The 12,500-nt window shown below is 41.3% G+C and overlaps 2 protein-coding genes across 2 annotated transcripts in view; both read left to right on the top strand.

Annotated features, from left to right (window-relative positions):
• LOC149044520 (uncharacterized) overlaps positions 1-12,500 on the top strand; it is a 28,597-nt gene that overhangs the window by 5,920 nt on the left and 10,177 nt on the right. The gene's annotated exons all lie outside the window — the stretch shown is intronic.
• On the top strand, positions 1,764-4,526 carry LOC113674104 (uncharacterized). The gene has a single exon (XM_089208501.1). It carries the CDS (start codon positions 2,048-2,050, stop codon positions 4,412-4,414), a length of 2,367 nt encoding a protein of 788 aa, XP_089064627.1. The 5' UTR covers positions 1,764-2,047; the 3' UTR covers positions 4,415-4,526.

The following is a 12,500-nucleotide window of genomic DNA, read 5'->3' as shown; positions in this document are numbered from 1 at the left end:
GTAAAGACTCACCAAGATGTTCCGTTTGTTTAGCGGATAACCATTCCATGCCTCAATGCCCCTTCCTGCTCTTCAGCGCGAACGTCGATAGTGAGCCAACGCCACCTAAAACTGAAAAGGAAAAGGAACAAGAGCGAGCCCAGCGCGCCAAGGAAAGAGAAGAAAGGCAGAAAAAACTACAACAACAGAGAGAACAACAGCGACAACAAGAAGAACAACAGAAATTACTAGAAAAGCAGGAACAGCAAGAACAACAGAAACAACAAGATCAAGAGAAACAACGAGAACAACAACGCGACGAAGGTAGAAGAGAACGACCAAGAGAACGAAGAGACGAGCGAGGGAGGGACGATCGAGAAGAACGAAGAGATGACCGGAGAGACGACAGAAGAGAGAGAGATAGAAGCGATCGAGATTATTATCGCGACCGCGATGGCCGCGATAGATCTTCCCGCCGTGACTATTCTGGCTCCGAAACTGATGATGATGGATGGGAGAGAGTTAAACCTAGGAGAAGGCGGTACAGATATTAATTTTTTATTTATATTCAATGAGTAAGCTTAAAATAATTTCTCTAAATGTGCGAGGACTCGGGTCCTCCTGTAAAAGTCGGAAAATTATTCAAGAATTAAATTATTCAAACTGTGACATAATCCTTTTACAAGAAACACATGTCTCATGCAAAAAACAAGCGGAGGAATTCGAAATACTCTGGCGCGGCAAATGTCTGTGGTCCTTCGGGACTGGCAGGTCTGCCGGTGTTGCCATCCTCTTTTCTCTAAACTTTCCAGGCAAAATTATCCGTTTTTTGACCGATTCCGAAGGAAGAATATTGAGCTTACTCATTGACTACTATAATTCTAAACTAAATTTAGTGAACATTTACTCTCCCAATACTATTTCGGATCGTAAAAGTTTTTTCTCTTGTCTGCACAATTACTTTCTCCCCCAAGGGGACCTAGTGATCGGGGGAGACTTTAATTGTGTGGACAATGTCCTAGATAAATTAAATTGTTCCGCCATCCCATTGTCTGATCAAAAACTTCTCCGATCCCTTTGTGCTGACTTCTCACTTACAGACATTTGGCGCAAAAACAACCCGCGCAAAGTAACTTTCACCTGGTCTAATAAAGACCATACCCAGGCATCTAGAATTGACCGCTTTCTCGTCGCTAAAGGCTTAACCCTAGTAACGAAATGTAATATTCTTCCATGCGTATACGACCTATCCGATCATGACTTTGTAAAAATTGAACTAACGACTAACCCTTCTAATCACGGTCCTGGAATTTGGAAGTTCAACAGCTCTTTACTCTCAGATGTAGAATTTAAAAACATTATGTCAAAATCGATTAACAACTTTAAGCTTAAAATCCCCGAATTCGCCTCCCTTCGCGAATGGTGGGATGCTCTAAAAATTGAAATCCGCAAAACAAGTATTTCATACTGTATCCGTAAACAGAGAACAGCAAATGCCAAAAGAATCCTAATTACTAAGCAATTAACCCATGCTAAAAACGCTTTACATTCTAATCGCTTAAATAACCCAGGTGTAATTAGCGATTTGGAAAGCCAATTGTCCTCTCTGATCTCGAAAGAAGCCGAAGGAGCTAAAGTCCGCTCCCGAGCACAATGGTTCGAAGAAGGTGAGAAACCAACACGCAGGGTTCGTACGGGTCCTGGAAATCCTGGAAAGTCCTGGAATTTTATTATCGCATTTTCCAGGACTGGAAAGTCCTGGAAAAGTAATGCTGGTCCTGGAAAGTCCTGGAAATCTGTTAAACTGAACAAAGTAATAAAGTTTTCTCTAAAACAAATGAGCAAAGTTTTTTTAGTATTTTTATAACGTATTCCTTTCTGGTTTTGACCGCATGACCGCATCTATATTTTTTCATGTTTCCCGAAACTGACACGAGTGTAACTCTGGATCGAGGGCTCATGTATCATCATAAGCTCATGCGCAGTAGTAACCTTGATGCATGCATGATTTTGTAAACGGGTACTCAGTGAATGGGCGTCTTGAGTTTTAAATGTTTTGTTCCGAAATATGCCTGGGAAATGCTTGTTTAGTGACCGATGGTTGGAAAACTCTTCCTATAAATTGTGGCTGGAACGTGACGCGGACAAGTTTAAAGCAAAATGTAGAGTTTGTATGAAAGCGTTTGATGTATCAAATATGGGAGAATCGGCATTGAAAAGCCACGAAAAGGGAAAGAAGCATATTCATCTTATCGAAAAGCAACAAAGAAATACAACAGGTGACATAAGAAACCTTTTCTCGAACAGCTCTTTCGCTGCCCCTCGAACAGCCACTGAAAGTAACAACTCTACTTTGACTGTATCAAGTAGTGCCGCTAGTACAACAGCAGGTATGTCCGGGTTCGTGACGAGGAATGATACTTTAACTGCTGAAATTTGGTGGGCGCTAAAGGTGAATAGCAGCCATTATTCGTATAATTCCTGTACAGATATAAACTTCTTAGTGCAGCAAATGTTTCCAGACAGTGACATTGCAAAGAAATTTACCTGTGGGGAGAAAAAGGCCTCCTATCTTTCTTGCTTTGGTATTGCACCATGTTTCAAGAGTCTTCTAAAGGAAAAAGTCAAATCTTCAAAGGGATATGTGCTTTTGTTTGATGAAAGTTTGAATCACGAACTGCAAAAGAAGCAGATGGATTTCCATGTTCGCATCTGGAATCATGACAAAGTTGAAACTCGCTATTATGATTCACAATTTCTTGGGCATTCTAGTGCAGAGGATATGCTTCAAAAGTTTCATTCTTGCAAAGAGGACTTGAGCTGTAGAAATCTGATTCAACTCTCTATGGATGGGCCCAAGGTTAACTGGAAATTTTATGAAATGGTAGAGCAAGAATTGAAGAGTGATTTCAGTTGCACTCTCCTTAACACAGGCAGTTGTGGTATACATGTTGTGCATGGAGCTTTTAAGGATGGTTGTGATGCAGCTGGATGGACGGTGCAGAAAACTCTCTCCAGTCTTTACTGGCTGTTTAAAGACAGTCCGGCTCGAAGAGAAGACTACATTAGAATAACTGGTAGCAGTGTATTCCCCCTAAAATTCTGCCAGCACCGGTGGTTAGAGAATGTGTCAGTTGCCGAGCGAGCACTGGAAGTGTGGCCTCACATTGTCAAATACATTAATGCTGTTAAGGCAAAGAAAGTTACTGATCCCAAGTCCAAATCTTACGAGACCATTAGCAGTAGTTGCTGTGATCCCTTGATGCCAGCAAAGATTGCCTTCTTCTCATCAGTGGCAAAACAGATCAATCCTTTTCTCACAGCATTTCAGACTGATAAACCTATGCTGCCATTCATGAGTATCAGTTTGTACACTTTGTTGAAATCATTGTTGAATAGGTTTATCAAGGGTGAACTTGTTACCGAGGCAACATCTCCTCTGAAGATCCTGAGGTTGAAGCCCACTGATAAAGAACAGCAGTTAGACTACCAGAAAGTTGATGTTGGCTTTGTGGCACAACACATGCTGAAAGAAAAATCTGGGAAATTGGGTGAAAGGCAAGTTCTTCAATTCAGAATGGAATGTAAAGATTTTCTTGCAAAAACAGCCTCTAAACTGCTTGACAAAACACCAATAAATTATCGACTAGTAAGAAGTATGTCTTGTCTGGATCCAAGGCTAATGGCATCAGAGAAAGAAGGATGTGTCAAAAAAATGAAAAGAGTTCTTGAAATTCTTGTGGAAGCCCACAGATTGAAGGCTGATGAGTGTGATGAGGTGATATATCAGTTTGGACAGTTTTTGGATGAATGTGCAGGTAATCCTGACTTTGAAGATTTTGACCCTAGTGAATCCTCTTTAAGAGTCGACACACTGTTATATGAACACATGGCTGGTAATAAGCAACTGGCAAAAGCATGGGGGGTAGTTGAATTATTGCTGCTAATGTCTCATGGTCAAGCCACAGTTGAAAGAGGATTTTCTGTAAACAAAGAAGTGGCAGTTGAGAACCTGTCGGAAAGATCGTTCATTGCACAGAGGATTATTCATGATCATATTGAATCAGTTGGAGGCCTTGCCAATGTAAAAATCTCAAAGCAACTACTTATGGCATCTGCTGGAGCGCGACAGAAATATATTTCCTATCTAGAAGAGCAGAAGAGAATTAAAGTGTCCCAGGAAAACACGCTTAAAAGAAAGGCAGCAATGGATGGGATTGATGTGCTGAAGAAGAAAAAACGGCAAATTGAAACTGATATAGAGGCTCTTTTAAAGACTGCAGATGAATTTGCAGATAGGGCTGAAGATTCAAGAAACCTTACTTGGGTTGCCAAATCAAACAGTTTGCGAAGATCTGCCAAGGAAAAAAGGGCAGTCTTAAAGGACATTGAAGAGCAGTTGGAAGGAAAGCTCCAAGAGCTGAAAAATAATTAACCCCACTTTGAATCCCAAGATGTGAATATTAATTCTACTTAGTATCAGTCACGGATTTCTGATGTTACTTCTGAGATATTAAGAGTTCAATGAAAGAAGTTGATATTCTCTGTTTTCTTTGTTCTCATTTGTATGTCTGACAATGTGTTGAAATTGAAAGTAGAAATGAATCTTTTATACTTATGAGAGTGAAAGGGTTAAGGTGAATTTTGGAGTCCTGGAAAAATAATCTGAAGCCTGGAAAAGTCCTGGAAAAGTCCTGGAAAATTGTTTCTGAAAAAGGGTACGAACCCTGAACACGCTATTTCTTCCGTCTGGAGAAAAAACGAGCTGACATGAATAGTTTTGAATCTTTTTTTGACGAGAATGGTGTTCTCAGAAATTCTCAGAATGATCTTGAAAGAATTTTAACCAATTTTTACAAGAATTTATTCACCCAAGATCCTCTTGATATGCGAATTCAAACTGAAATAATTGACGGCCTCGAATTTTCACTGACTGATTATGAGCGCAATCTATGTGAAGGCCCTTTTTCTAATAAAGAATTACTTACTGCATTGGAAGGCCTTCAGACCGGCAAGTCACCCGGTTCTGATGGTCTCCCAACAGAATTTTACTCGTGTTTTTGGAACGATTTGAGCGAATCTCTCCTTTCTGTTTTGAACGAGGCCTTTCTTGCTGGCTCCCTCGCGGATAGCCAGTACGAGGGCCTCCTACGACTCATCCACAAAAAAGATGATCGACGCCTCGCAAAAAATTGGCGCCCAATTTCCTTGTTAAACACTGACTACAAGTTAGCATCTAAAATCATCACTGAACGATTGAAAAAAGTCATGAACTCCATCGTGCATTCAGACCAAACGTGCGGCGTGGTCGGCCGCACTATCTTCTCAAATTTGGCCTTACTTCGTGATGCCCTCGACATGATTGACAAAACTAATGAACCGGGTATTCTCATTTCCTTAGATCAAGAAAAAGCTTTTGACCGAGTTGACCACGAATTCATGATGAGAGTATTGCGTAAATTTGGTTTCGGCCCCTCCTTTTGTGGGTGGGTCGAACTATTTTATTCTAAAGCCTTCTCTAGAATCATTGTTAATGGCTCCCTGTCCCCCCCTGTCCACTTAAGAAGAGGGGTGAGACAAGGATGCCCATTATCTCCTCTCCTTTATGTGCTAGTTTCAGAAGTATTATCAACGCAAATCCGTAATTGTAAAGATATTGAAGGTTTCCTGCTCCCCGGAGCAGGGGGCCTTCAATATAAAATATCCCAGTACGCTGACGATGCTACTTGCATCTTAAAATCCGAAAGATCTCTTTCTTCACTTCTCCGAGTCGTATCAAAATTTGAACAAGGATCTGGCGCTAAACTGAACACGTCCAAATCTGAAGCAATGTGGTTAGGAAAATGGCGAACTAGAACTGAATCTCCCTATGGCCTCAAATGGGTCACTAAAATGAGAGTGCTTGGTGTTTATTTCTCAAACGGCCTCGTCAATGTCGACGACGACAATTGGCGGGCCAAATTAGACAAACTAAGTTCGGTTCTAAATCTTTGGAAACAAAGAGACCTGTCTTTTATCGGTAGGACCCTAATTGTAAATACTTTAGGCGCAAGCCGTTTATGGCACGTTGCTAAAGTCATCCCCCCACCCCGTTGGGTGCACGATAGCTTTAAGTCGATCATTTGGCCTTTTATCTGGAGAGGAAAAATGGAAAATGTTAGTCGCGATCGCTGTTGTGCGCCCCCATCATCCGGGGGCCTCAACGTCGTTAATTTTAAAGCTAAGTGCGCTAGCCTGCGCCTTTCTGTTTTTTCCAGTTTAAGAGATGACTTTGGCACATCCAAATGGCATTACCTAGCTCGATATTTTTTAGGACATAAGCTAACTATTCTAGATCCCCGTTTTTCTTTTCCCACCAATTCTGCTCCCTCTTCCTTCCTTCCTTCCAATTACTACCGCCTTTGTCTAGATAATTTCCGTACCTTGCATCAGAAAACTGGTGCCTTACCTGATTTACTCACCGGTAAGAATTTATATCTTTTGTTGCTTGACCCCGTCTGCGTTGCACCCCGGTGCTCCGGTTTTTGGGCGTCTGCTATGGACCGCCCCATCAATCGTTGGGCCTGGGTGTGGCGCAAGTCTCGCCTAAAGCTAATTGAAAACAAGAAGAACGATCTAATTTGGCTATTGATCCATAGAATGATCCGCGTAAGATATCTCCTTAAGTCTTGGGGATACATCAATAATGACAAATGCGCGATCTGCGGAAAAACGGAAACTATTGAACACTGCTTCTTGGGATGTCCCAGAGTTGTGAAAGTCTGGGACCACTTCTCCCCCCTTTTCCGTGTTCTACTCGACTCCCCCTTCTCTATCTCCCCTACATCTGTCTACTACCCTTTTTCCCTAGACAAATCTACCACCGCTATATCCTTATCTAACTTTCTCAAGGCAACCATCATATATTGGTGTTGGCTTGCCAGAAATAAAGCTACCTTCGAAGGTTCTCTTTTGAGCTCCAACGCGATTATAGACTTAATTAAGAAAGATGTCCAACTCAGAATTCTTAGTAACGACACTGATACCTTAAGGAATTTTTGGTCTTTTAAAAACGTACTTTGTTCGGTCGACGCTGGTAAGCCCATCTTCTTCCCCTCTCTTGCTCCCCCCTGAACCTTTGCATATAATAAAACTTGTTAAATCTCGCCCATGAGGGGTGCTTACTCCGGGCTACAGGCCCGCGCGCTGTTTGCGCCCCACATGGTCTGAAATATCTCTTTGTAAATAGTAAATAGAAAACTTTTAAATAGAACTTTGTTACCTCTTACAGGTGGGCGCTTACTCCGGGCTGTTATAGCCCGTGCGCTGTTCGTGCCGCCTGTAAGAGAAAATATCATTAGTTAATTGAGACCTGTAATTACCTAAATAACTCATAATTTAATTCGAATACTTTAATCAATTAGAATTGTAAATAGATATCATTGACGAAATAAAACTGCCTGGTCTCCAGGCTTTTATATTTTTAAAAAAAAAAAAAAAAAACTGTCTGCAGTTAGATATAGCTCTTTGGCATACAAAGCTTTGCTTTCATGTCCAAATTGAGCACTCTACTAGGATGAGTCATTGCTGTTAGCATTATGCGCGCCCACTAGTTTATCTAGTTTGAGCACTCTGGCATGGCTTAGGTGATCCCACATGTGTGAGATCACTTGGGGTAGCTATATTGACTTACCTCCATCCTAGCATCAGCACTGCACTGATGAGGCCCAGAAGGCCGAAACAGTACTGTCTGCAGTTATATATATATATATATATATATATATATATATATATATATATATATATATATATATATATAAACCCCTGAAGAGTGAAGCGATTCACGAAACAGGCTTGTCGGGAAACGTAGTTACGTCCTTTTTTCCTCCCATAATATTTATATATATATATATATATATATAGGAAGTTTGCGAGTCGATTTTCGCGTGGAACAGTGCTCAATACGTTGAAGCAGAGCAGAATAAATATTATGAGGGGAAAAAAGGACGTAACTACGTTTCCCGACAAGCCTGTTTCGTGAATCGCTTCACTCTTCAGGGGTTTATCATTAAACCCCTGAAGAGTGAAGCGATTCACGAAACAGGCTTGTCGGGAAACGTAGTTACGTCCTTTTTTCCCCTCATAATATTTATATATAGCAGTACTTAAACCCCTGAAGAGTGAAGCGATTCACGAAACAGGCTTGTCGGGAAACGTAGTTACGTCCTTTTTTCCCCTCATAATATTTATATATATATATATATATATATATAACTAACTGCATATATATATATATAACTAACTATATATATATATATATATATATATATATATATATATATATAACTAACTGCAGACAGTACTTTTTTTTTTTTTATAAAATATAAAAGCCTGGAGACCAGGCAGTTTTATTTCGTCAATGATATCTATTTACAATTCTAATTGATCAAAGTATTCGAATTAAATTATGAGTTATTTAGGTAATTACAGGTCTCAATTAACTAATGATATTTTCTCTTACAGGCGGCACGAACAGCGCACGGGCTATAACAGCCCGGAGTAAGCGCCCACCTGTAAGAGGTAACAAAGTTCTATTTAAAAGTTTTCTATTTACTATTTACAAAGAGATATTTCAGACCATGTGGGGCGCAAACAGCGCGCGGGCCTGTAGCCCGGAGTAAGCACCCCCCATGGGCGAGATTTAACAAACTTTATTATATACAAAGGTTCAGGGGGGAGCAAGAGAGGGGAAGAAGATGGGCTTACCAGCGTCGACCGAACAAAGTACGTTTTTAAAAGACCAAAAATTCCTTAAGGTATCAATGTCGTTACTAAGAATTCTGAGTTGGACATCTTTCTTAATTAAGTCTATAATCGCGTTGGAGCTCAAAAGAGAACCTTCGAAGGTAGCTTTATTTCTGGCAAGCCAACACCAATACATGATGGTTGCCTTGAGAAAGTTAGATAAGGATATAGCGGTGGTAGATTGGTCTAGGGAAAAAGGGTAGTAGATAGATGCAGGGGAGATAGAGAAGGGGGAGTCGAGTAGAGCACGGAAAAGGGGGGAGAAGTGGTCCCAGACTTTCACAACTCTGGGACATCCCAAGAAGCAGTGTTCAATAGTTTCCGTTTTTCCGCAGATCGCGCATTTGTCATTATTGATGTATCCCCAAGACTTAAGGAGATATCTTACGCGGATCATTCTATGGATCAATAGCCAAATTAGATCGTTCTTCTTGTTTTCAATTAGCTTTAGGCGAGACTTGCGCCACACCCAGGCCCAACGATTGATGGGGCGGTCCATAGCAGACGCCCAAAAACCGGAGCACCGGGGTGCAACGCAGACGGGGTCAAGCAACAAAAGATATAAATTCTTACCGGTGAGTAAATCAGGTAAGGCACCAGTTTTCTGATGCAAGGTACGGAAATTATCTAGACAAAGGCGGTAGTAATTGGAAGGAAGGAAGGAAGAGGGAGCAGAATTGGTGGGAAAAGAAAAACGGGGATCTAGAATAGTTAGCTTATGTCCTAAAAAATATCGAGCTAGGTAATGCCATTTGGATGTGCCAAAGTCATCCCTTAAACTGGAAAAAACAGAAAGGCGCAGGCTAGCGCACTTAGCTTTAAAATTAACGACGTTGAGGCCCCCGGATGATGGGGGCGCACAACAGCGATCGCGACTAACATTTTCCATTTTTCCTCTCCAGATAAAAGGCCAAATGATCGACTTAAAGCTATCGTGCACCCAACGGGGTGGGGGGATGACTTTAGCAACGTGCCATAAACGGCTTGCGCCTAAAGTATTTACAATTAAGGTCCTACCGATAAAAGACAGGTCTCTTTGTTTCCAAAGATCTAGAACCGAACTTAGTTTGTCTAATTTGGCCCGCCAATTGTCGTCGTCGACATTGACGAGGCCGTTTGAGAAGTAAACACCAAGCACTCTCATTTTAGTGACCCATTTGAGGCCATAGGGAGATTCAATTCTAGTTCGCCATTTTCCTAACCACATTGCTTCAGATTTGGACGTGTTCAGTTTAGCGCCAGATCCTTGTTCAAATTTTGATACGACTCGGAGAAGTGAAGAAAGAGATCTTTCGGATTTTAAGATGCAAGTAGCATCGTCAGCGTACTGGGATATTTTATATTGAAGGCCCCCTGCTCCGGGGAGCAGGAAACCTTCAATATCTTTACAATTACGGATTTGCGTTGATAATACTTCTGAAACTAGCACATAAAGGAGAGGAGATAATGGGCATCCTTGTCTCACCCCTCTTCTTAAGTGGACAGGGGGGGACAGGGAGCCATTAACAATGATTCTAGAGAAGGCTTTAGAATAAAATAGTTCGACCCACCCACAAAAGGAGGGGCCGAAACCAAATTTACGCAATACTCTCATCATGAATTCGTGGTCAACTCGGTCAAAAGCTTTTTCTTGATCTAAGGAAATGAGAATACCCGGTTCATTAGTTTTGTCAATCATGTCGAGGGCATCACGAAGTAAGGCCAAATTTGAGAAGATAGTGCGGCCGACCACGCCGCACGTTTGGTCTGAATGCACGATGGAGTTCATGACTTTTTTCAGTCGTTCAGTGATGATTTTAGATGCTAACTTGTAGTCAGTGTTTAACAAGGAAATTGGGCGCCAATTTTTTGCGAGGCGTCGATCATCTTTTTTGTGGATGAGTCGTAGGAGGCCCTCGTACTGGCTATCCGCGAGGGAGCCAGCAAGAAAGGCCTCGTTCAAAACCGAAAGGAGAGATTCGCTCAAATCGTTCCAAAAACACGAGTAAAATTCTGTTGGGAGACCATCAGAACCGGGTGACTTGCCGGTCTGAAGGCCTTCCAATGCAGTAAGTAATTCTTTATTAGAAAAAGGGCCTTCACATAGATTGCGCTCATAATCAGTCAGTGAAAATTCGAGGCCGTCAATTATTTCAGTTTGAATTCGCATATCAAGAGGATCTTGGGTGAATAAATTCTTGTAGAAATTGGTTAAAATTCTTTCAAGATCATTTTGAGAACTTCTGAGAACACCGTTCTCGTCAAAAAAAGATTCAAAACTATTCATGTCAGCTCGTTTTTTCTCCAGACGGAAGAAATAGCGTGTTGGTTTCTCACCTTCTTCGAACCATTGTGCTCGGGAGCGGACTTTAGCTCCTTCGGCTTCTTTCGAGATCAGAGAGGACAATTGGCTTTCCAAATCGCTAATTACACCTGGGTTATTTAAGCGATTAAAATGTAAAGCGTTTTTAGCATGGGTTAATTGCTTAGTAATTAGGATTCTTTTGGCATTTGCTGTTCTCTGTTTACGGATACAGTATGAAATACTTGTTTTGCGGATTTCAATTTTTAGAGCATCCCACCATTCGCGGAGGGAGGCGAATTCGGGGATTTTAAGCTTAAAGTTGTTAATCGATTTTGACATAATGTTTTTAAATTCTACATCTGAGAGTAAAGAGCTGTTGAACTTCCAAATTCCAGGACCGTGATTAGAAGGGTTAGTCGTTAGTTCAATTTTTACAAAGTCATGATCGGATAGGTCGTATACGCATGGAAGAATATTACATTTCGTTACTAGGGTTAAGCCTTTAGCGACGAGAAAGCGGTCAATTCTAGATGCCTGGGTATGGTCTTTATTAGACCAGGTGAAAGTTACTTTGCGCGGGTTGTTTTTGCGCCAAATGTCCGTAAGTGAGAAGTCAGCACAAAGGGATCGGAGAAGTTTTTGATCAGACAATAGGATGGCGGAACAATTTAATTTATCTAGGACATTGTCCACACAATTAAAGTCTCCCCCGATCACTAGGTCCCCTTGGGGGAGAAAGTAATTGTGCAGACAAGAGAAAAAACTTTTACGATCCGAAATAGTATTGGGAGAGTAAATGTTTACTAAATTTAGTTTAGAATTATAGTAGTCAATGAGTAAGCTCAATATTCTTCCTTCGGAATCAGTCAAAAAGCGGATAATTTTGCCTGGAAAGTTTAGAGAAAAGAGGATGGCAACACCGGCAGACCTGCCAGTCCCGAAGGACCACAGACATTTGCCGCGCCAGAGTATTTCGAATTCCTCCGCTTGTTTTTTGCATGAGACATGTGTTTCTTGTAAAAGGATTATGTCACAGTTTGAATAATTTAATTCTTGAATAATTTTTCGACTTTTACTGGAGGACCCGAGTCCTCGCACATTTAGAGAAATTATTTTAAGCTTACCCATTGAATATAAATAAAAAATTAATATCTGTACCGCCTTCTCCTAGGTTTAACTCTCTCCCATCCATCATCATCAGTTTCGGAGCCAGAGTAGTCACGGCGGGGAGATCTATCGCGGTCATCGCGGCCGCGATAATAATCTCGATCGCTTCTATCTCTCCCTCTTCTGTCGTCTCTCCGGTCATCTCTTCGTTCTTCTCGATCGTCCCTCCCTCGCTCGTCTCTTCGTTCTCTTGGTCGTTCTCTTCTACCTTCGTCGCGTTGTTGTTCTCGTTGTTTCTCTTGATCTTGTTGTTTCTGTTGTTCTTGCTGTTCCTGCTTTTCTAGTA

The sequence above is a fragment of the Pocillopora damicornis genome, chromosome 6 (assembly GCF_964200805.1).
Source record: "Pocillopora damicornis chromosome 6, jaPocDami1.2, whole genome shotgun sequence".
In the NCBI taxonomy this organism is placed as follows: domain Eukaryota; kingdom Metazoa; phylum Cnidaria; class Anthozoa; order Scleractinia; family Pocilloporidae; genus Pocillopora; species Pocillopora damicornis.
This window is presented reverse-complemented; position numbering and strand designations above follow the sequence as displayed.